Here is a 26305-nt window from a genome sequence, read left to right as displayed (position 1 = left end):
TTTGCTGTGCACCTGTGTAATACCTGCGAAATAAAATAGTGAAAAAACTTCGCTTAGAAGCGCTGCTACTACTTGTCTGCTGCCTGCTGCCTTCTGCCAGATACAACTATACACAAGTGCCTGCATATATAAATTCCTGTAGTCGAATTAAGTATGCAAATGCATTTCGAAAAAGTGTGTTCTTAATTAAAATCGACTCAGTGTATTGATTAACATTTTTGTAAATTGGAAAATTACTATTTAATTTCGAAACCATAAAATTGCATACACGACCATTGTCTCCATCAGTTCAGTGTTAGCCGTGCTGTGGAACGGCAAATTAGGAAGATACTGAAGAGCAGAGAACACAGGAGGACAGTTCGTTATATCGGAATAAGGAATTTCATATAACAATTTTTGGATTAACGGATTGTGCGTAAGGATAATTGTAGCGAAACGCGAAAATGTCAGCTGCTACGGCTACAGTGCAGGAGACCATTACGCAGGCAACGCAGGCCAGCGGTGGATTGGGCGCTTTGTGGACAGCATTGATTGGTGTTGTGCTGGTGGCGGCCTTGTACGAGTATTGGCGTCGCAGTTCGCGCGAATACCGCATGACCAAGAACATACCCAGTCCACCGGAATTGCCCGTTCTGGGCAATGCGCATTTGGTGTTGGGCTGCTCGAATGCGGGTGAGTGAGCGCGGATGCAGAAAAGTGCTATATTCAAATTAATTTCTTCACGTCTGTCTTACAGAGATTGTGGCCAAGGGTAATACCTACCTCGAGCAGTATGGTGAAACATTGCGCGCTTGGTTGGGTCATGTGCTCGTTGTATTCCTTACCAATCCCAATGATATTGAGATTATTTTGAGTAGCAACAATCATTTGGACAAGGCCGAAGAGTATCGCTACTTTAAGCCATGGTTCGGTGATGGCCTGCTAATTAGCAGTGGTAATCATTGGCGTCATCATCGCAAAATGATTGCACCCACCTTCCATCAAAGCATTTTGAAGAGTTTCGTACCGACCTTTGTGAAACACTCCAAGAATGTGGTGGATCGCATGTCCAAGGAATTGGGCAAAGAGTTCGATATTCACGATTACATGTCACAAACTACCGTTGAGATCTTGCTCACCACTGCGATGGGTGTGAAGAAGATACCCGACGGTAACAAGAGTTTCGAATATGCCAAGGCGGTCGTCGATATGTGCGATATCATACACAAGCGTCAGGTGAAGATGATGTACCGTTTGGACGCCATCTACAACATGACGAAAATGCGTCAAAAGGGTGACAAGATGATGGACATCATCTTGGGCATGACCAGACGTGTGGTGATGGATCGCAAAGCTAACTACAATGCTGAGGGCAACACCATCGTGGAGGAATCTGAGGAGCCGCTAAAGAAGACCGCCGCCAAGAAGGTTGGGGGTCTGCGTGACGACTTGGACGATATCGATGAGAATGATGTGGGTGCTAAGCGGCGCTTGGCGCTCTTGGATGCCATGGTGGAAATGGCTAAAAACCCCGAAATCGAATGGAATGAGAAGGACATTATGGATGAGGTCAACACGATTATGTTTGAGGTAATTTTAAGCACTGGCGTGCCAAATTTTTGGAGCCTGGTATTTAAATCACTTTTTAACACATTTTCGTTTTATAGGGTCACGACACCACTTCGGCTGGGTCGAGTTTCGCTCTATGCATGATGGGTATGCACAAGGACGTGCAGGAGAAGGTCTTCGCCGAGCAGAAGGCCATCTTTGGCGAAAATTTGCTGCGTGATTGCACCTTCGCCGACACCATGGAAATGAAATATTTGGAACGCGTCATTATGGAAACGCTGCGCATGTATCCACCAGTGCCATTGATTGCGCGCCGCCTTGATAGCGATGTCAAATTGGCATCTGGTCCCTATTGTGTGCCAAAAGGCACCACCGTTGTGGTGTTGCAATACCGCGTACACCGTCGTCCCGACATCTATGCCAATCCGGACAAATTCGATCCCGACAATTTCTTGCCCGAACGCATGGCCAATCGCCACTATTACAGTTTCATTCCATTCAGCGCCGGTCCACGCAGTTGCGTCGGCCGCAAGTACGCCATGCTGAAGCTGAAGGTGCTGCTCTCCACCATCATTCGCAATTACACGGTGCACTCCAATGAAACCGAAGCTGATTGGAAGCTGCAGGCCGACATCATACTGAAACTGGAGAATGGTTTCAATGTGGTGTTGGAGAAACGTCAGCCGGTGGTGGCGTAAAGCGCCAGCCAAAAACAAGAAAAAAACCAAAGCAAAAAATTATAATTTTTCATCTAATACCTATGACGAGTTAAATTATATTTTAAATTAATCCAAATAACCTTACATTTAGTTTAATAAGAATCTATATTTTGTTTTTATTTTAAGTAGAACACCTTCCAAGACCAAAAAAAAAAAACAAACGAAAATATATTGCCGGATAAGCCATACTTCTTGAGGACGAGCAAAGACCAATAAGATGGGAAACGAAATCGATTGTGATCAGTGAACGGGGACGATTTTTTCGGGTTAAAGGCTTATCTAATATATGACATTTAATATTTTAATCAACAACATAAACGCAGAGAATAACTAACCTTAGTTTTAAGTGTGGAAAATCAAACCTAACACAAGTCAATTAGAAATAAAGAGCATGCGCAGTATAAAGCTGGAAAAATGCTTCGTTGTTTTTGGGTTGTATATTTGGTGAAGAAAATGGTGAGCTCATTAAATAAAAAAGCTCAATTAAATTTAAAAAAAAATTAAAAATAGCGCTTACATCCTTTTTGGATGCTTGGCCAATCTCCTCCTTATATTTGTGACGTGCGTCTTGATGTTGTTCCACAAATGAAGGAACCTACAGTTGTAACTCCGAACTCCGAATGCCAAATGGTTTTTTATGAGGAGCTGAAAGGAGCCATGAAAAAGCATGGCAGAACTACACTCGGAGGTTTGTCATTGCCTGCCAAGGAGCGACCGCTATTAGAAAAAAAGTTTTTCTATCATTTTGCTGTTTCCGCACGGCGATTCGAACTTACACACTCCCGAATGGTGGTCACGCACCAACCCATTCGGCTGCGGCGGCCGCTCATTTGAATTAAGTACCATAAAAGTCAGACCATATACATACATATGCATGTATGTAAAACAAAAATGCACAGCAGTTGGCAAGTTTACATATTCATGCGCGTTGACTTCGCTTGGTACTCTGAACCCGTCCGACCGATTTTTAATCAAACACATAGTCACGCATGAGGCGTAGTGTGTTTCGAAGTGCATCATGAGTTTCAATGCTGCGCATTATACAGGTCAACATCAAAGTGAAAAAACGGATTATATAAAATAGCATATGGGCTGAAAAGTCCCGGGCTTAAGGGGGGAGCCTGCTTTAGAGGCTTCAAAAAATCGATTTTTTTTGCTTTGCATAAATGTCTTCCCAAACTATCCAAGAATGTGTCCTCAAAATTTCAGAAGCAATTTCAAAATATTTTCGGAGTTACAGAAGAAATTGTGAGCAAGCGTCGAGCAGGTACGAGTATAGGAGCGGCCGGATCGCTCGCAGTGCGATTTCTCGGTTTTTTATTTTTACGATTTTTCCTAATTAGCGGGAAAGATAGGGAAAAAGTTAATCGTCCTATTAAAACGAGATAACATTGATTGTATTTGGAATTAAATTATCTTTTAGTTGAACCTAAAAAACCTGAAGAAAGTTATGATTAACCCACTTTTTCAACAATCTAAAGTGAATTTGTTTTTTAATTAGCGAAAAATTGTTGAATTTCTCACTTTCTGTTTAATTTTCTTGGTTTAACTAGAAGCTTTATATATATATATATATAATTGGCGCGTACACCCTTTTTGGGTGTTTAGCCGAGCTCCTCCTCCTATTTGTGGTGTGCAACTTGATGTTGTTCCACAAATGGAGGGACCTACAGTTTTAAGCCGACTCCGAACGGCAGATATTTTTATGAGGAGCTTTTTCATGGCAGAAATACACTCGGAGGTTTGCCATTGCCTGCCGAGGGGCGACCGCTATTAGAAAAATGTTTTTCTTAATTTTGGTGTTTCACCGAGATTCGAACCGACGTTCTCTCTGTGAATTGCGAATGGTAGTCACGCACCAACCCATTCGGCTACGGCGGTATTTACTTTCTTTTAAAAATCGGCAATTTCTTTCCGGACAATCCAATAAATGCCGCTAGAAGCTTTACTATACCAAAATAAAAATTTTTTTGGGTTTTGGTTTCAGATGAAAATTGAGAGGCGCCTTGGCAAACTGATTGTACCAGGCATAATATGACATATATTTTAATGAAAAAATTTGAGAAGACTGTTGAAATATATAACAATAAAACATCAGAGTTTCGTTTCAATCGAATATTTCTTTCCTTCCCAAAAAAATCCACGAAAAAATCGATTTTTTGAAGCCTCTAAAGCAGACTCGCCCCTTAAGTGACATACAAGGTGAAGTCCAAAATAAATAAGACTGGCGTTATAAAAATGTTGTTAATGGCGCCATCTTTTTAATGTGCTAGGGCGTGGAAAGTTGCATCCCTAGCTGTCTTCCAGTGAAAGCTTGGTGACATTCGGTTCAGTGTAAGCGAAGTTATTGCATCTAAAGTGTCAGAATGCTTGTGCCATCGGTACAAAAATGAGTTTGTGAGGACATAAGTTACAATGAACATACGAGCCGCCCAAAATCAGTAATCACCGAAGACTCAATTGAAATTGTTTGTAAATTTATCAAAAATGAACCGAAATCATAGTTGGAATTCATGGAATTGGAGCTGAATATCTCCAAAGCATCGATATGCCGTTTTTTTTCTGATCATTTGGGCTTACGAAACGTCTGTGCACGTTTACGTCCGCACAAGTTAACTAAGGACCAAAAATTCCGCAGAATTCAACCTTCAAAAGACCTCATTAAACAGGCGAGAAAAGACGAAAAATTCCTTTACAACATTGTAACTGGTGATGAAACGTGGTGTTTCCAACATGAACCTGCAACTAAGCGTCAAAGTGCCGAATGGAAGGCCCCAGACGAGCCACCACCCAAAAATTCGTGTTCGGAGAAGTCAAAAATCATGTCGATGTTCATTTGTTTTTACCATTCCAAGGGAATTGTCTACAAGGAGTTCATGCCAATAGGCCAAACCGTCAATGCAATTTTCTATTTTGGCGTTTTGAAGCAACAAACCATCGCATTCGTTAACTTCGCACTGGATATCGCAAAATAGGAAGCTCCACTCTTGTGACTGTTTTTTTGACTACAAATCGCATTTTAACCATCAATCCGCATTCACCTGACATGGTTCACTGTGACTTCTATCTATTCGGAAAATTGCATTTGGCCATGAAAGGAGTACGTTTTGCGTTCGTAGAGGCCATCCAAGAGGCTTGCCCCGACATCCTGATAAGGCTTTCCGGTCAACGACGTGACAAACTCTTTCGAAAAGCTTTTAGATCACGCAAAACAGTGTATCGAGGCCACAGGGAACCAAATATTTTGAATAAATAAACTCGAAGTTTTCAGAACAAAGCTCCTGTCGCTTCTATTTTACTTCAGTCTGGTTTATTTTGAACTTCACCGTGTAGATGGTATTAGTTTTATTACATTCAGCTCTTTTTCAGTTAGTATTAACCTTAAAATGACAGCTGCTAAAACTTCATGATGTTCTATTTATTAGTTCGCGAGTTTTGTGCTAAGAATGATGCTACTTTTGTTATTTTTTTGTACACTGCTTCTTGATGGGACAAAATGCGGTTCAAGGAAAGGAATGGCTTGACAAGTGTTATAGGAACTCATCAGAAACAACAAAAAAAACGATGGTTTGCTGACCGCAAACGTGGTCGTAGGAACACCGCAGATGCACAACGCAGTGCACGTCCAAACGAGTCGAACACCAGAAAATATCAGCAAAATTCATAAACTCGTTTTGAATGATCGAAAAGTGAAGATGCGTGAGTTCGCCGACATCGTAAAGATATCAAAACAAGGCTTTTTTTCCGGGATAACGCCCGTAAAGAGGAAACTCTTATGAGAACTGCTATACCGGCATAGCAGAATGCAAGACTTGTAGGCTCACAGCTACACCTACGTACTAAACACCTCTCCATTATCTACCACTTTCCCCGCGGAACTGTCCAAAACGGAATTACCTCACTCGGCTGGTTAGCTCATAGGCTGCGAGTTCTTTCGTCTACGAACCTTCGCGCGTCTTAGATCATTGTGGGTACATTTTGCATACGCGCAGATTCGCTTGCAGTTATCACTCGATTTTAGCATAAAATCTATAATATTTTCTTCGTTTAATATACCACAGGTTTCGGGAGCATACCGAGGGCATTGGAACAAGACGTGCTCGGCGTCTTCTTCCCTCTCATGTCATGGCCGAATCTATGGAGGTATTTTCGAAATACTCCGTGCCATGAAAGGAATTGGGTTAGGTGGAAGTTTGTTTCTCCATGGTTCCTTTCTAACCACGTCGTTAGAATGGGTATTAGCCCACGCGTTCATCTGCCTTTCGGTGATCTGTTTCACCGGTCTTGCCAGTGGGCCATCGAGCGACGCCTTTCTCTCTGCAATAGTTTTACGACTAGTCCTGCTATAACGAAGGAAACATCGTGTGAAGCTACTTAAATTCAGTGCATTAGCCCAGATCGGTGCGGCATACAAAACAACCGACTAGCCTGCTATATAGTATTCTTTTGCTATGGCTGGGTCCGAAATTGTTTGGCATTATTCGCGACAGACAGGACTGCACACTCGATGCCTTCTTCACAGGGTATTCCAGGTGCGTTATGAAGTTTAAACGACTGTCAACCATCACCCCTAGGCATTTAATAGCGGGTTTTGAACTAATCGTTACAGTCCCAACATTTACATTTATAGTTTCTACTATCTTCTTGCTGCTTATTAGGACTACATCGGTCTTCTGCTCAGCTAATTCCATCTTCATAAACCTTAGCCAAGTCTTGATCCTGCTTACTGATTCGCTGGCGATCCTCACAATTTCGTGGAAATGTTTCGCTACCATTACCAACGCGTTCTCATCCGCGAATCCAGTGACTTTAGTTCTAGATGGCATATCCAGTCTTAGAACCCCATCGTACATTAGGTTCCATAGCAGTGGGCCCAGAACTGATCCTTGAGGAATCCCTGCTGATACGGTATACTCCTCAACGCCTTTGTTACTTCTAAACCGCAGTTTACGGTCCGTGAAATAGCTCTCAATTATTCTGATTATATAACTAGGTGACCCTATTTTTGCGAGAGTTTCTAGCATACGCTAGCTAGCTTGTTAAAAGCATTTCTAAGGTGTTGGCTTTATACTGCATGGTCATTTGACGATGGGAAAACTCTCTGTTCAAACTGAGTACCGCATTTGCTTACTGGTACCCAAAAACAAGAAGTTACAAGTCAATCAAAATAATGACAAAATTACTGAAATTCGAATTGCTCCCACATACACCGTATTTACCATATTAGCCTCCCAGCGACTACTGGCTGTTCGCAGACCTAAAAAAATGCTCGCCGTAAAGAAATTTTGCTCAATTGAAGAGGTTATCGAAGAAACTGAGACCTATTTTGAGGCAAAAGAAAAATCGTTATGCAAAAGTGGTATTGAAATGTTAGCGCGGCGTCGGAATGATTCCTGTTGGAAATTACGTTGGTGAGTAAAGCTAATTTTGAACAAAAACAAAACGCGTGTTTTCTTTGTTAGACCCGGGACTTTTCAGCTCTTTCTAGTATATGATAATGTCCAATAAGCCCGTCCATCAAATCCACGCCGTCAATGGGGCGATTATATTCTTTTATAACGTTTGGGCAATCTATTTCGATATTCTCTTTATTTTTTCGATCATATAAATTCATTTGCACTGCCAAGGACTAAACAGGAAAAAACATGTACGAAGCTTTCAAGCAAGTAAGAGATTACTAAACTACCCGTACATTTAGAAACTCATCTGTCAAGAAATATTTGAAGCAATCTAAAGGCATCTTAGTCTGTGTCATACAGTCTGTGTCAGAAGAAAAGAACCGGTTTTTTCTTGTAACTTCAAGATATATTTCGTCCTGTTTCTTGCTGCGTAATAGTCACACTCAAAGGCTACGACGCCAGTGCTAACTCAGGTCAGTGTCGTTCGAAACTTTCCCGTAAGCGCAACCAAACAGAAATGAGTGAGAAGTACGTGAACCGTTTTAAGGCGGTATTTTTATGCACGCATTCGAAAGGGCCGAAATTATCTTACGCCGCGGCTGCAAAGTAATTAAAAAATCAAAAAAGTTTTTTGGGATGTGGAATCAGCGGTATAAGGTGTAAAAAAATGTTGATGACTTTTCCGAGCGTGGCTTGAAGCGAGTGACGACAAAAAAGCAGGATAAAGTGATCGCCCAACTTTTTAAGCGGGACCCTTCTTTGAGACTACGCCAAGCACGATTAGTTCTTGCTAAAAAAGGAATAGATGTGAGTATCAACACCATCGAACGTCGACTGAAGGAGGCGAACATATCCTACTATCCCACATCATCAAAACCACTGCTCTTAGAAAAACACATTGAGAAACAACAAAACAAGAAAATGGCTTCACAGTAATGGACTGGCCTTACCAGTCCCTAGACGGCAACCGCATTGAAAATGTGTGGGAAATTATGAAAACGCATCTTGCCGGAAGGCCAGTCCATGATTTAAAGCAACTCGTGCGTCAAGTTCGCAAAAACCAGTCCTGTTTGTCGACGAGCTACGCAGAAAAGCTGGTTCAAAGCATGAAGAAGATGCCAGGCCATACTCGACAACGAAGAATACTACACGGCTTATTGAGTGATTGTGACTCGTAGTTTTGTACGTAACATAAAATAACGTAATATACATTTTATGTAATATATTATAAAAAAAATGTTACATACATATATGTCTTTTATACTTTTATGAATAATCGCGGTTCCTTTTTGAATTCTGCTGGCATTTCCTTGTGGTCTTTGAACACGAGCTCATTCACATGTAGACGCAAATGCTTTTTCTTCCAAGTAATTGGAACAGCAGGTCCACGATTATCAAATCCAAGCTCAGGCGGAGGTTCAGGTCAACGTTTGCGTGACAAAGATCGAAAAGCACCAAAAGCTTCGGATAAAGTTGGACCAATTGGATCGGAGGCGGTTGCAGTTTTTTACTCTGACGAAAGAGTTGCAGTTGAAGTTGCATGTGCTTCAAAATCATCTAGGATAATCAAATTTATTGCACTAATTACAGCATATGTCTAGCTGAGATATTCGTTGATGTCTTTACCAAAAATTGAGTCTTTTGCAGCCTCTTTATTGCACACAATGACGACAAACTCTGAGCGTAATGCCGAGCCTCGCCCTTAGGCGGTTTCACTTTCGATTAGAACACTTTCTATGTTCCTGCATTAGCTAGAACCCGAATGAAATGCTTAGGAGGAGCCAATAGGAGAAGTTGGATTTCGGGGCATGAGTTTCAGGGCTTACTTAGATTCGCAAAGAACGCAGGCTCATTACAAGAAGTCTACCACAAAGAAGTGTAAAAGTTAAGCACCTAGACTAACTTAAGAAAAATTTCGAGCACGCAGTTTTATAGTCCTTTGCATTTCGGTCGAATACGAGTACTGTATGAAATCGCTCAAAATCGCTTTAATTGACAATTTTTTACAAGCTATTTTGAGCATTTTCTCCCTATAATGGATGTCAGAAACTTGTTTATATGGAAGAAAACACCCAAAACCGCCGGCAAATAAAAAATGTTCAAAAAACAGTCCGATTTTTTATCCACTTTAAACTTGCACTTTGTTATATCAAAATCCAATGGGTTATAGAACTACATACTTGAAATTTTTCTTACAATTCCCTTTAAAAAGTTTGCAATTTTGATGAAAATTTGTTAATAGTAAACAAAACTGCCATCCGTGTATCAGCCAAGGCAGCTTACTATCACTCTTTTTATGGACGTTGGTTGTGGAACAACTAATGGAAAGACTTAATGGCAACTGTTTTAATGCATAAATGTTTTTGTTCGATTAAATTAGACAGCCTACTCATCAACGCAGGCGTTTCTCTATCTTCGTATAAGCTCTGGCTTAGATCCACTTTTATTGAACAGCCAAACAACAAATGAGCCAAGGAACCATATACAAATCTAGCCTGGTCTGGGTGAAAGAAGATTTAAACCACTAAACTATCTTTTCTTTCCTCCATTCACGTTCTGGCGGATACTATCATTGAACGCATCCCTTCGAAGACACTTGGCAATCGAATGTGCTTCACCAGAAATTACTTTTGTCGCATATAGATTAAGAGGAGGTGGAAAGTATCGAGCACAAATTTTATCACTCTCCCGTTCGGACAAAACTATTATGTCTACACCTTACCAAGTCGCATCACAATGGATAGTTTGGCCTAAGTGTGAATATTTGCACTTTGTGTAGGCCAGCAGCCGCCGTTACATAAGCTAAGCTGAGTTTTTAATCTTCATTGTTGGCTGGCATGATGCCACCATTTGTTCAAGATTGCAATCAGTGCTAAAGTGAAATGCATACAGGAATGTGCCGAAAATGGATTGTCAATAAGCCCATTGAAGTCCACCACCAAGAAAAAGCAGGATCAGCTGACCAAATCCATCTTGAGAGTGACAAAAATCGAGTTCTTAGGAGCCATGGCAAATCTATGGGTTATCCTATACCAAGACGCAACTGCATTCCATTTCCAAGAGATTATCAACAAGGTTATTTAGGTTTTCCAAGCCTGTCAAAAGCTTCTTAGTAAAACATACGCAACAAACGCAACACTAACCTGGTGTTCAAGAGCTAACCAAATAGGGTCGGGTGCTATTTTGCATAAACCCCACCGTTTGTTTTGATTCTCTCGGTGCTATTACTTGCTTTGCCCCGCTTCATTGCAGTTGAAGTGAAGGGCTGGTTGGAAGTTCTGTGCTTGTCTAATATGTTGAAGACAGCATGAAGAGAGCGGTAGTTTTGGAGTCACTAGAGGATAGTCAACCCATTCTTTAATGATCGCATTAACAAGTGCTCGGATATCTTACTATCGGAGTAATCCTTTCTTCAAGCTAGAATATAAAAGTAATGGAGCAAAAATGTTCAAACCAAGTTTTCAGAACTGTTACCTAATTGATTGGCGCGATAACCGCTTGAGCGATTTTGACCGAGTTCAACAAAGCACACCACTTGTTTTTTTCTCGTACTAACCGGCGCTAGTTGGACACACCAAGTTAAGCGAAGTCCTTCTACACCTGACCTTTTCAACACAGAGAAGATCTTCTTCTTCTTCAGCTAAAACCAGCTTGTAGGTAGGTAGATGGAATGACTGAAGTAGCACTCTGGCAGTCCCCAAGTAACACTAAACCGCCGTTTTGATATTATTATGAGACCTCCAACAACGAAGAAGATTGATAAGATTTAGGTTGAAGCACTGCCACAGGCTGTCGAAGAAAGCATCTTAATCGTCTTGCTGCCAAGCCTGAACATTGACAGAGAAAGTGCTTAACAGTCTCCTTTTCTGAAAGGTCTCCACAGTTTCTGCAATGAATATCAAAGGGTAAACCGAGCTTTTCTGCGTGAGTGCCGATCATCCAATGACCGGTAAACACAGCTACGAGTTTAGAAATTGAGTGGCATGGATTTCCCAGGACTTTAAGGGTGCTGCATCGCTTGTACTGGTTTTCGAAATAGCACATGAAAAAGTGGAGCTCCATCTGTTCTGCGCTTTCATGAGAGATAAGTTGTGCAATTCCCCTTTAACAACAGTTTAGGAGATGCCGATGTCGGGTTAGGAGTTCTCTGAGACCAATTCAGCCCTCTCTCTAGTAAGCTCAGCAGCAATTTAATTTCCATCTTTGTTCCTATGAGAGAAAATAGTCAGAAAATGTGAAATTTTTAGTAATAACTACAGATTGGCCAATGTAGCGGCTTAGTATTTATTAGCGGCTTATTCATACTCTGATATTTTGAGTACTAACATTGGTTTGAGAAATGTCTCATTCTGCGAAATCTAGTCGATCTACATTTAGTGCTTGTGACGATCACTGCGTCACCGAAGTGAAGTGTGGATCATTTTCTCTCAGCGGCATTTTATATGTGAAACCCTTACTCACCTTCAGCGAACTCTTTGGCTGCTGACGACTTCAGGGTTACTGAGATTGCAAATAAACTAATTTTCAGAAAAATTGAAGATAATATCCATAATACCTGGATCCCTTGACATGGAATTGCTCAACTGGCAACATTTTTTCAGGGCAGAAATTTCCATTAATCCTGGTGGACGAAGAAAGCAGTGGGCGAGCTATCGACCACCGTCAAGGCCCAAACATGATAAAGGACAAGATGCGGCAAGTTGTAGTGTAGTTTTGAGATTAATTTTAATACGACCCAATTTTAGTTTAGCTGTACGCGGGAGTTGCCTGTAAGAGAGATAGTGTCAAAATAACGAACTTTTGTAGATAAAAATGAAAGGCTAGGTTTGGTTGGAGAATGGAGTACCTAAAAGGAAAAGAGTGGTATGTAAGCCCCAAAAATTTAGATAAAATTCTAAAATTACTTCAGCTCAACATCTGCGTCAGCAAAATTCACTGAGTACCAAGTAGCAGCGCCGCGAAATGCGCCTCTTTCTTTATTCTCGCAAACCCTGGTCCCGGCCTGTCAAGCCACTGAAGTCACCTTTCCTCAGCAAGAAAGTAAATATACCTAGTTTGGGAACACCTGGTTGTTATTGAACTTGAAACACAACGAAAAATTATAAATCCGTACAAATTCATACTAATTAATTGAAGTTTGGTTCAAGCCAATGCGTCATTCGAAGTGATTATGCAAAAAAACTTATGAACACCGATCAATGAAAAGCATTCCTATTTATAAATATAATTATATGTATGTGTGTATGTATGTATGTATGTATGTATGTATTGTGTATAAGTTAAATGTATATAAACTACTCATAAAACTTACTTTTATATTAAAATTACATTTCATGTACATTTTTGTGTTTATAAGGGACTTACTACAAAACATTCAATGTAAAGTTCAAAAGAGTTCGATAAACCGTGCGTATACATGTGCGTATACTGGGTGTGTCAATTAGGCTCCGAGAATTAAGTTATAGCACAGGAACTGACGACACTTTTTGGAAAGAAGGAGCTTTCCTTTGGTTCCTATCAAAGTTTTAAGTGGGCTTGAGTTAAATGGCAATTTTTTACTGACGTAGCAAAAAGTCGAGAAAGTTAACTAAAATTGATCTGCAAATATTTGTTGTGGCATGTCTGGAAAGGGACTGAATTGATCTCAGAGACTTCCTACCCGGCCATCGGCGTCGCCCTGTCTGTTCTTAAAGAGGAATTGCACAACTTATTCCTCAGGAAAGCGCAGAAAAGATGGAGCTCCGTTTCTTCGTGTGCTATTTCGAAAACCCTTTGGCAGCAGTAGAACAGACGGAGGATTCATAAGGTTCTGAGGACGCCTCGCCATTCAATTTATAAACATGTAGCTGTGTTTACCGGTCATTGGACGATCGGCACTCACGTGGAAAAGCTAGGTTTACCATTTAATCTTCATTGCAGAAGCTGTGGGGACTTTTCAGAGGAGGAGTCCGTTAAGCACTTTCTCTGTAAACGTCCAGCGTTGGGAGCTGAACGACTAAGGTCACTGGGTGGTCCTTTCTTCGACAGCCTGGGGCAGCGCACCAACCTAAATCCCATCAAACTTCTCCATTGCCTCAACAGCTCTGGCCGGCTGTAGATATCTGTCTATTGGAGGTCTCTTAATGGTATCAACACGGCGCTTTAGTTCTACTTTCCAGAGTGGTACTTCAACCATTTCACCTACCTACCTACCTACATATAAGACGAAGAGAGCAGAGATGGCATGAGTTGAGTGGTCACTTTAGATGAGATCTGGATATTTGCCTATGACTCCAAGACGTTGAAACCTAGTCAGTAGTGGTTGGAGAATTAAAACTCTGTGTGAATCGGCCATCGAGGGCGAGACCGAGGGCAATGTTATGCTTTGTTTTCTTGATATGTAGCATACAGTGCGCCTGGATAACTCTGGAATCCTGTAGCGAGTCACATTCGCCGCGAACTTCTGAATATTGACCTCGACAGCGCGTAAGTCTTTGCTTCGTTCTTTGTGTAAGAGTTTTTGGCGCAAAAGCGGATTCCAATGCTGTCGCAGACGCCTTTTAGATCTAATATAATATAGCTCCTTGCAAAATTTTCTTCTTCACCCAAAATTAAATTGCACTTTAAAGGAACTTATGATAACGGCGTGTAGGATCTCAAGGAAGTTGGAGTCGCAGTCCTCGTTATTGTGTAAGAGTTTTTGGCGCAAAAAGACATTGCAAAGCTGCCAACGCTACCCTTCAGCCCTAATGTGTCCCTCTGTGACGTTTTCTTATTCACCAAAAATGAAGTTCCCTATAGCCCTGCTGTTTGGGACTTTTTTTTATTCACCCAACATGAATTTGCTCTTCAAGGGAAATTATGTCGGCGGCGTATAGAAGATCACGGAAGCTCGAACCGCGGTCTTCGTTCATTGTGTAAGAGTTTTTGGCGCAAAAAGGCACTCCAACATAGCCGCACCTTCCCTATAATGTTTATATCATCCCATGAGACTTTTTCTTATTTCCCCAAAATGAAGTTGTTCTTCAAGGATACTTATAATGACGACATACAGGCGGTCTAGGAAGCTGTAACTGCGATCCTCGTTCATTGTGTAAACGTTTTTGGCGCAAAAAGGCGCTCCAAATAGCCGCACCTTCCCCAAATAGCCCCGATGTTGAACTTTGCGACTTTTTCTTATTCACTCAACATGAAGTTGTTCTTCAAGCGAAATTATGTGCGCGGCGAGAGATCAAGGAAGCTCGAATCACGGTCTTCCAACACTGCCGTTATAGGCCCGTTATCATCCTTTATGACTTTTTGATGACCAAGATGGAATTGCACTTCACGGGAACTTACGACGCTGGCTTGTGGGAGTTCAAGGTACAGGTTTCTTTCGACGGTGCTGAACAAGTTCACTTCGTAGTACGACGAAGGATCCTTCGAAGATCGATAATAGAGCTTAGTTTGTTTGTAACTTAATTCGCTTGTGTTTAATTGCAGAATTCGCGGAACTTAATTGCCACACCTCTTTTACTCCACAGGCATATGTAAAGTGTGTGTGTAGGCAATTTGCATTGTTCAGTTGCATTATCATATAAGCGCACTCAAATTGCACTGACGCCCAGAGTAGACGATCAGTTTATTGCAGTAGTGCTAGAAGTGCAGTAGACAACACTGCGATGGACACATTGGAACTACTTAACACAACACGAATAGCAACAAACCATGTTGCACTGGCCAAGGAGCGCATCTTGCCCAATCCATTGTACATCACCTTGATCGGTGTAGTACTGGCTATAACACTTTACGATATTTGGTATCGCCACACAGATGTCTACAAGAAGCTAAGGACTATACCGGGACCGCCGATCTTGCCGTTGATTGGCAATGCTCACTTGCTTGTGGGTCTCACACCAACTGGTAAATAAATTTGTTAGCCAAACAAGCGGCCGCTGCGAACCTTCTTTTATTTAATAACATCGAATTTTGCTACTTTTGTTTTTCAGAGATAGTGCAAAAAGCTTTAATCTACATGAATCGATATGGCGAAACGATAAGCGGTTGCTTCTTCAACTTTAGACTTGTCTTCCTAACCAATCCGGCCGACATTGAAATTATTCTAAATAGTCACGTTCACTTGGAGAAATCCTATGAGTATAAATTCTTTCAGCCATGGTTTGGTGACGGGCTACTCATTAGTAAAGGCAATCATTGGCGTTATCATCGAAAAATGATTGCACCTACTTTTCATCAGTCCATTCTCAAGAGTTTCGTGCCGACTTTTGTTAAACACTCACAAAATATTACGAAACAATTTGAGCAAAAATTGCTGGGTCAAGAGTTCGATGTGCATGCGCATATGAGCCAAACTACGGTGGAAATTTTACTTAGCACTGCAATGGGTATGAAAAACTTACCCCCCGGCAAGGAATGCGCTAAATATGCAGAGGCGGTAATTGAAATGTGTGACGTCATACAGAAACGTCAAACGAAGCCGCACTACCATTTCGATGCCATCTATCGTTTGACGAAATTGCGTCAAAAATGCGATCGTATGATGAATATAATTTTGACGCTAACGAAGCGCGTAATCGCAGAGCGCCGTGAAAATTTCAATTTGGAAACAGATGGTGTGCTGGACCAACAGGATGCGCTAAATGAGGTGGTTGGCAAGAAGAAGGAAGTGCTGCGCGACGATTTGGATGATATCGATGAAGAGGAGAATGTTGGTGAGCGATTGATTAGAAGCGGGAATTGTGAACTGTGAATTGTGAATGAAATGAGACTTTTTTTCTTAGTGCTATTGATTAAGCGAAGCAACGTAGATCAAAGGCAATGTTGTTGCGGAAAAGTGTAACTAATTTCTTTCATTTATTATCTTTGTATTATGCAGGTGCTAAGCGTCGGTTGGCTTTGTTGGACACAATGGTGGAGCTGGCAAAGAATCCTAGTATTCAATGGACCGATAAGGATGTGATGGATGAAGTGAATACGATTTTGTTTGAGGTAAGTTTTGGAGGAGTATTTAAAAAAAAAGAGAAAAAGAGAAAATAAAAAAAATAAAATAAAGAAATAAACAAAAAAAAAAAACAAAAAAAAATAAAAATAAAAACCAAAAGTGCGTAAAGATAGACAATAGTTACATTTATGGGTATTAACAAAAAAAAAAAAAAAAATAATAATAAAAAAAAACAGAAGTGTGTAAAAATCGACAATTAGTTACATTTATGAGAATTTCTCGATTTTTATGCGCATTTAAAAGGCAGCAGAGTAAATATTTTTTGTAAACCATTTTCCTTATAATTATACTATGTATTTTTATGTGTACAGTGAAACCGCTCTTGGGCGGACACTCACCGAAAGCCAGCTTTTGACTGTGCATGAGAGGAGCCCACTCAAAAGGAAGCAAGTTCTTCCGATACGTAAGATTTGGTATAGAAAAAAATGTCAGCTCAAGAAAGTTGTCCGGCTAATAGGGGTGTCCTTTAGGAGAAGTCTATTTATTTTTATTTTTTTTTATCATATTTTTTTGTTTTTTTATTATTATTATTATTTGTATTTTTTATTTTTATTTATTTTTTATTTTTTTTTTTTGTTTTTTTATTATTTTTTTTTTGTTTGATGGGTGAGGTAGGCCACCTTCAGCGATCGTCGTCCACTGCGTGAGTGGTGTGGCCATTAGAACAATCCCTCCTTTCCGTCATCGGAGATACCCTTCTCGGGACTACTTCTGCATTACTTTGGGAGGGACTCCTTTCTGTATTACTTATAAAACCCCTAGAACAATCCCTCCTCTCCTTCTGGGGAGACATTCTGCCCTGTACTAGTTTCTGCATTACTTCGGGAGAGCCCAATTCTATTCACCTACGTCTGGGTCCGCCGTATCTCTAGCCAGCTTTCATGTTATAGGCTCGACTTCTTGTGTCTCTCTGTCTGTGAGGCTTCTTCGCTTTGTTGTACTGTGTCGATGTCTATCTCTTTTTCCGTAGTACGTCCTCGAGGTCTATCTTTTTTTCCGTAATACGTCCTCGATGCGTTCCATTATCCTCGCGTTCGGGCATTTTGCTGATTATGTTACTGGGTGCTATGTCGCTCATCAGAGCATCTCTTTCCGCGAGCCATCTGTCACAACTAAGGTTCGGTTAAGTGGTTAGGCTACTGCACCGGGGGGAAAACTAAGCAGTTTTTATGGTTGGTTGGTTGGTGTAAGTGGTGATTCCTGAATCCAACTAGCGCTTTCCCACCTTTTTGTTGCCACATCCTCGTTACCAACTTATTTAACAGTTATTTACAGCAAGACTATATCCAGTCTGTGCGGTTTAGGAACCTTATTAGGTTGTTGACGTCTAAGCCAGACAGTTGCTCGAGACTCTCGAACAGCGGTTTGCCCAGGGTTAACATTCTGTCCTTCGGTGAGGCCAGGGTTAACATTCTGTCCTGCGGTGAGGCTTGTTATTGCTTCAAATATTTTCTGCAGAAGCTGTCTGAAGGACGCGTTAGAATCGTCTCATCACTTTTCTCTTAACTACCCTCCTCTCGTCGGGAAAGGTTTAGTCTTCTGGACTCTCACTTTTTCGCAACAAGGATATTGCGGGTTTAAGTATTACACACCTGGTGAAATTCATCAGTAGCTTCAAACGGTTTGTACGAACGTAAATCGTAACCCTTGGTCGTTATCCTCTAGTCCAAAGCCCATTCTTCCTGTCTGGTTCCACATGTCTATTTCCTCCCTTTCTCCTTTCCCCTCCCTTTCCCCTGTATGGTATCACAACGGACAAGTTTTGAATATTTGACAAAGTCGGTCCTTCGTAAGGGAACTGACAACTCTTTACACGAAAATTTTATGGGGAAGTCCTCTAATACATCGAATCCCATAATCTACTCAGAGAAATTTTCGCACGAATCTTTCATGGTGAGTTCCTCAATGCATCAAAACTGTAGCTGTAAACTGCCACTTGTGGGCTATCAAAGCGCCATAAACGTCCGGAAAACTTTTCTCACGAACCTTTCATGGAGTGGTCCTCTAATATGTCGGAACTGCAGCTGTAAACAGCGGCTGGTATGTCTATAACTCTTCATAACCTTCCGGTCAACTTCTCTCACGAATATTTCATGGCGAGGATCTCTAATACAACTAAACTGGTAGCTGTAAGCTACGATTTGTAAGCTCATAAAACTCCATAATCTTCCTGAGAACTATTCCCATGAAAATTTGATGCCGAGGTCGCCTTTAAAAGCTCTGTACCCTTTCGAAGAGCTTCTATCACGAATATTTCATGGCGAGGATCTATAATACATCTAAACTGGTAACTGTAAACTACGACTTGTTAGCTCATAAAACCCCATAATCTTCCTGAGAACTCTTCTTATGAACATTTCATGGCAAGGGCCTCTAATATGTCGAAGAAGTAGATGTCAACTTCGACTCGTTAGCTTATAAGGTTGCATAATTCTCCGGATAACTTTCCCCATGAACATTGCATGTCGAGGTCTCCTTTAAAAGCGTCATACCCTTCCGGAGAGCTTCCATCACAAATATTTCATGGCGAGTTCCTCTAATATTTGGAAGTCACGCATTAACCCATTCGGCTTCGGCGGCCGTTACAGCGACTTTGCTTGCATTTATTGTAAGTTAGCTTTTTTATTGACCTTTTGGTTCATGGCAACTGGTACTTCGCTATTGAACAGAAATAAGAACCGTACGGAAGTTCCCACAATCTTTCCCAACCTTAAATTGAAAATGCTATGCGGTAAATATGAACTCATTGAATTAATCTTCGTCTCTTATTTTTTAGTCAATTCTAATCAATGCCATTTAAACTGGGAGAAGGAGCTCAGCAGTTTTAATACTCAGAATTTGTAAGGCAAAACATTTTCATATGAATTTCTTTTCCTCTCTATTCCATCAGGGTCACGACACCACCTCCGCGGGTTCAAGTTTCACACTCTGTTTACTCGGCATCCACAAGGATGTACAAGAACGAGTCTTTCAAGAGCAAACACAAATATTTGCCGATAATTTGCAAAGAGATTGCACCTTCTCCGATGCCCAAGAAATGCACTATTTAGAGCGCGTAATTAAAGAGACGCTTCGTCTCTATCCACCAGTACCGGTTATAGCGCGCAAAGTGAACGAGGATGTGCCACTTGCATCTGGGCCCTACATCATACCGAAAGGCACTACAGTTGTGATAGGCCAATATGCCGTACATCGACGACCGGAGTGCTATGAGAATCCCGAAAAATTTGATCCGGATAATTTTTTGCCAGAAAATATGGCAAAACGTCACTACTACAGTTATGTGCCCTTCAGTGCCGGTCCACGCAGCTGTGTCGGGCGTAAATATGCTATGCTGATGCTGAAAATATTGCTGTCGACTTTGGTGCGCAAATTTCATATTCACTCAAATGTGGATGAGTCGCAATTTGATTTGCAAGGAGATATCATCTTGAAATTGGCCAATGGCTTTAAAGTGGTGCTCACGCTACGGGACGTGTAATTGTGTTTAAGTTATTTTAACTACATTCATACATATAATTACTATATACAAATACGCATACGGAGAGACGTGGGCGCTGAACTATGCTAAGTAATCGAATGTTTGTTGTTTTTGCATTACATAAATATGAATAAAGTTTGTATGTATGTGTTTTAATTGTTGATGTGGCCCGAGGGTGCGCTTGGAAAGTTCCATTCCTTCATTTGAATTTCGCATAAATACATTTTAATAATGAAAACATTTGCATGTAAGAAAGTGAATGGCGCGACCACAAAGTGAAAACGAAAATGGGGCATGTGAACCTGCACAGGCAATGCAGTGTAAAAAGGTAGGTGTTTTCCGATGATTTCCGGCAGTGTATCGTTTTAATGATCAACAATATTAAATTACCTGGCATTCATCTCCTCTTCGACTCGCATTACATGCCCATCTCGTGCAGCATTGCAGCTCAGGTGAGAAAATTTTCAGCGATTCGGCAGGTAGTTTGGAAATTCTATTGTTTCATCAGTGTTTCGCGAGCCATACAGGCACTCATATTTGTGTATATGTATAACACAGGTGTGCACTTGTATTTCTGTAGAAATGCACGAGGTGTGTCTACTAAATAACGAGGCTGAGGCTGCTGCTGTTAAAAGGAAGCCCGATTTCATGCATTCGAAGCGCCCAACTTCATCGAAAAATCCAAAGAAGGCTGAGTGAGAAAATAGGAATTCAAAGCAGTGATCATTTCTTTCTTTCAATATTCTATTACCTATGAAAGAATTACTTGAATTGTGAAAGTCGATAAAAAAATAAAAAAATAATTGGCGCGAATACTTCTGTTAGGTATTTGGCTGAGCTCCTCCTGCTATTTGTGGCGTGCGTCTTGATGTTGTTCCACAAATGGAGGGACCTACAGTTTTAAAGCGACTCCGAATGGTTGATGTCTGTTTGTGAGGAGTTTTTTTATGGCAGAAATATACTCAAAGGTTTGCCATTCTCTGCCGAGTGGCGACCACTATGGAAAATACGTTTTCTTTCATTTTGCTGTTTTATGCACGAAGATTTGAACTTACGCACCTCGGAATGTTAATCATACACCAACCCATTCGGTTACGGCGGCTGGCAGTGGAAATAGATTAAATTAGGTGAAATTGCTGCCCAAAGTGAGGGTAAACTTGGGCGAAAAAATCGAATTCCCCATTTGTGATTCCATTTTGGAAGAAATAAAGAGGAAAAATATGCCCGGTTTGTGTATGTCGATCGAACGATGACTCTGTGAACCGCTTCATGATTAGGTGACTAATAACAAGGTATCGCATATCAGCTGGCGAAATAAAGAAATGAGAGCCAAGATGCCTAAATCTAAGAACCGCGAAAGCAGAACAGCTAAGGAGCTACATCTTCCATACAGCTGACGCAAAGTGAGTCGAAGTAATGTCGGGTCTCACAGCATGCATACCTCGCGGACAGTGTCTTGCAAGGAAGATAGATTTACCAGGTTTGACGCTTAGCTTGTAGGAGTAACTTCGGCTGCTACGTCACAGGGCCTCGACAGCCGATTTCCTCACGCTCGTTTCGCACGTATTCACACAATCGTCCAACCATTAGTTGTGATGACATGAACGAAGGTTGCTCTGATTGTTTTGTTCGTATATCACTGACACAATTGTGGAAACAGGTGGATAGGCAGATCTGTATGTGCGGCAGCAAAGCAGCGGTCAAAGCCCTAGACAGTCCTCCAACCATTTCAAGTGTAGTTAAGTCCTGAAAATCCAGGCCGATCTATGTATGTTGGTAGACATAATATCCTGATGCTAATATTGGTCCCGGGACACGTGGGTATCGCGGGTAACGAGATCTCTGACTCTTTAGCTAGAATGGGATCTGCTGCTAACTTCTTTGGCCCGGAGCCTGTTCTGTTACTCCCTTCTGCAACCATCAAAGCAACGGTTACCAAACGGGTTACTTCAACCCATAAGCCAAGGCTGCAGGTGAACAAACCTGATGTTACCTGTCATGTCCAATCGACTGTCGCAGATCGTCCCGCCATTAAGCAGAAGAGACTGCAAGTCGTTGATTGGACTGATGTCGGGCAACTTTCTATACACGAATCAAATGGAAAATGTAGGCATCTCAGGCAGTGCACTCTGCCCAGCATGTGGATAGGGGAATGAGACGGCGGGCCACTTTCTGTGCGTCTGTCCAGCTTTCGCTCGAATCACGCTTGAGGTCTTTGGCACTGATGTGTTAGGAAGCGACCACCTTGGCTCCTTGGCGCCACAAGATCTACTCAAATTTCTTCGGAGGTCGAGTAGATTTAAAGAAAAGTAAAAAGGGAACCCAAGGGAAATACAATGGACTGAATGTTGGCAGAATGGTCTACCACTTGCTAATTGAAAAAAAGAACAAAAACAAAATCTTCGTTCGTTTATAAACACACCCTGTTACGTCGGCCCATCAGTTTATTCTGCCAGATTCGATAAGAGCCGGTTAGCCGTCTGATATTGCCACACCTGTAAACATATTTTCATCATGAGAGTCCTGTAAGAACACCCACCGAATTCGAGCGCTGGGACTTGATTAACCTTAGAGTAGCTCTTGAGGGTCTCCGTAGTCAGAAGTATCTCGGAGCAAGTTTGTGTATTTGTCCAACGCTTGCTGAGTTGACGCGAATCAGATCTTTCGAGGAGCGGGCGACAGGTAAATGAGGTAATTCGATCCTCTCATTTCGCGGGGAAACTACCTCACAGGTCCCCTGTTTAACCGGTTTATCCACCTAGAAGTTTCCTACCATGTCACTGTGACCAGGTACCCAGGCCTTATATCCAATAATTCAGGTGCGATCGAATGTGACGTCTGGCATTACCCGACCAGTTTCAAGTACATCATCAGCGAGCCCACTGCCCTGATTGCCACTAGGCTCTCCGAGTAGTTGTTATATGAGTGAGCAGTACTGCTCCATGACAGTTGTTATATGAGTGAGCGGTACTGCACTGCTGCTTTGATTTGCGATTAACTCTGCTATGGGCCGGTAGCCTGAAAATTGCGAAAGTTAGAATTATGAGTTTTTCATCAAGTCAAAAATCCGGCTTTTTCCATATTGCATGTCAAGAGATTTCTAGTCAACCACAACCCTTCAATCGCATGATTTCTAAAGGAAAATTTGTCTTAAAAGAAAAGGTTTTGGGTCCGTCAAACCTGTGAAAATAACAAACATCCTGAGGGATCTTACAAAAGAATATTTCCAGCACCATTTCAGACCATGGACGATTCGGGTTAGTGGAGGTGTATTTACTGATATTTCTAATAAGGAAATGTATGTATGTATGACATCAAAAGTGAAATGTGTTACCGCCTCAATCTCGCTATTTCAAAGCCACTCCTCGTATGCCCATGGCAAAACCAACGCTAATGGTATTAGAATTATCATCAGCCAAGGATAACAAACGAATGAACGCTCGTTTTCAGCCAAATGCTGCTTCGTTAACAACATTTTTGGGGGCGCAAAATTGTCGGTAGTTATTTACACCAGCAAAACGAATGTGTGAACCAGCGTGCGGAATTGCGTTGGTGTACACGACAGATTATCGACAATTCGTTCTGTGTCGAAAATCGATAATCGAATTCCCAATTTCGCATGCCTTTTCATTAATCTTGTTAAAATAAACGGAAGTAGGAAGGATTATTGTTTTTGTACATAGGAAATAAATAAATAAATATTATTTTTTCACAATTGTGTATCTACGCGATTGTTGAAAAATCTCTGAGCCAATGGGCCATTTGTGAAAAATGAAAGGATTTCCGCAATTTTAAACCTTTTACGATTCCACTCCTTTTCGCACTACACTTCCACTTATTACCTTTTTTTTGATTGGGTATGCAGGTATTTATGTGTGTAAAGATGTATGTGTGTATGTATGCATGTATGTATATGTATATGTGTATGTAAGTGCGTTTATGAAATTGTTTTCGGTGGCTGAAATTTCACTCATTGTATGAAAGCGAAATTTCTACAGTTCATTGATTGATATTTTCTTTTTTTTATATTCCTGCCTGTTCTGTTTTTTTGAATGCAAGGATATGCGGCCAAATATGCCGAGGTCGCTGTGATGCACTCAATCCTTTCATTTGTGAAATCCGTTATTTGATGAGAACTAATGGCTTGCGGATGTAAGGAAATCGCGTATTTGCTTGAGTGATTTGAAGGAAGCATTCGTTTTCTGCACACTCTGTGAATGTGAGGTAGGAAAGAAAAAGAGGAGAAAGTATGGTGTAATATTAAATGTCAGTGCAAGGTTTTGACAGCAGATGAATTATCGCGCTAGTGAATCAAATTTCTGCTTCAGTACTGACACCACTTCGCCACTTGCGAAACAATTTCGCTACTCTGTTGTGTAGTTAGTTTTAGAGCCGACAGCTGATACGGCAGCTGTTGGTTTGAGGTGGAATGAAAGATGATTCGGTAGCAGTGCAACATCTACTGTACATTTGCCCAGATGTTTATAGGCATTTTGCTAGCTATGACGCAGATTGCATCGTCCGACGGCGTCCTATAGGCACATGCGGTCCTCAACGCACTTGTTCCACTGACCTGCAGTACTTCTTTAAAAAGACTATTTTTTTGCTCCAGCCCAGATTGGAGAGGCGTACAGAACTATAGAGTGGAAATATTTTTTCTCCTGGCGCATGTTATAGAAGCTATGGTTTTATCAGAAAATTTTGAAAACCACAAAGTTTTCATACTAAGAATTCCAATGATACCGACGGATATACCTTTCAATATTTAACGCCTCCAATTTCCTATTAGACTGGCTTTCGCAATGTCCATAAATAAAGCTCAGGGACAATCATTAGCTGTAGCAGGAGTAAATCTAACCAACTCATGTTTTACCCATGGCCAATTATATGTAGCCTGCTCCAGAGTTGGCGTACTGAAAAACCTTTTTATTTATACTCAAAATAATATAATAAATAATGTCGTATATCCGATCGTTTTAAATAATACCTAAACTGACTTAAAAAAGTTAAAGTTGTTTTATTTACATTGCATACTTTTTGATACAAATGTGGGATGAAACCCACGGGTATATGCTAGTTATCATAATAAAGAGAAATTACAATAATTTCCTAAAAAATTGTATAATATTCAAAATCAACACCGGCCCTTGAAACTTAACCACCCTTTACATGAAAGATACATTTGTATGTAAACCATGTGTTGATAGGACTTAAGGGACTTCAATACTATCGTCTTCGAAGTGCATAGCTGATAGAAATCCATCAACAGTAGCCTTGGATCAATCAGCACTATTTTCAAATGCGTTGCGCCACCACTTGAATGTGTCAATGGGGTGTCAATTGATTGTGGAGAGAATCCTTTCAACAAATTTAGCTGTGCATGATAAGCACGGCGTTTATATGAATGTGTTCTATGAATGTTTAACTGCAAGCAAGCGATTATCCAATGCAGTTCAAGTTGCGAAATAATATGGAAATGCCACATGTCGTTTATGCCTTCGAAACTTCCGACGCATACTGCAGCTAAATGTACAAAGTCGAGCATATATCCATTCATACGCAAGTAAGTTCAATAGAGTCAGTTCCGAATATGGCAAAGCAATAATACAAAATTGTAAAATGGTTGATTGATTGTAAATTGTAACTTTCTACAGGCACCTAAAATGTAGTATCCTTTTGAGCTTTTAATGGCACTATTTTTAAGATGCTAATCCTTATCAACGTCTCGCATGGTCTTCCCTTCAGACTTTTCCTGCCGACTAGCGGATGCCGATAACTTTTTTCCATACAGTAGCCAGCTATGCTGATATGCCTGCTTTTCATTACCGAAAGGAAGTAAGATCGCAAGATCAAATCAAATGTGTACGCTGATATCGAAAGCAACAAGCCGTATAAAACACTTCAAAGGCATTGAATGAAATCACTGAAATCGTTTTAGTCATTGCAGGATTTGCGCTACAGAAATTGCTTGGACAGTGCCGCAAAAGGATTATAGCGCTTAGTCGCCACTTCATTTGAATATTTATATTATTTTCAATGAGGCAAAAAAAATAAAAATAAAAAAAAACCGAAAATAAGCAACACAAATTTGTTTCGACCAAATGATAAAGTCGTGCTGATGTCAAAATATTTACATGCCACAATCTGCGGCTGAATCGGCAGCTCATATCACCATTAC

At 41.0% G+C, this 26305-nt stretch overlaps 1 protein-coding gene across 1 annotated transcript; it reads left to right on the top strand.

The window, feature by feature from the left end:
• The first annotated feature begins 263 nt into the window (after positions 1 to 263).
• On the top strand, positions 264 to 20269 carry LOC128856572 (uncharacterized). Its single transcript, XM_054091879.1, has 8 exons — positions 264 to 672; positions 737 to 1569; positions 1647 to 2242; positions 9012 to 9208; positions 15227 to 15547; positions 15634 to 16356; positions 16521 to 16633; positions 19537 to 20269. Exons 1-8 carry the CDS (start codon positions 444 to 446, stop codon positions 20125 to 20127), a joined length of 3603 nt encoding a protein of 1200 aa, XP_053947854.1. The 5' UTR covers positions 264 to 443; the 3' UTR covers positions 20128 to 20269.
• The last annotated feature ends 6036 nt before the right edge of the window (positions 20270 to 26305 follow it).

The sequence above is a fragment of the Anastrepha ludens genome, chromosome 3, assembly GCF_028408465.1.
Source record: "Anastrepha ludens isolate Willacy chromosome 3, idAnaLude1.1, whole genome shotgun sequence".
Lineage (NCBI taxonomy): Eukaryota > Metazoa > Arthropoda > Insecta > Diptera > Tephritidae > Anastrepha > Anastrepha ludens.
This window is presented reverse-complemented; position numbering and strand designations above follow the sequence as displayed.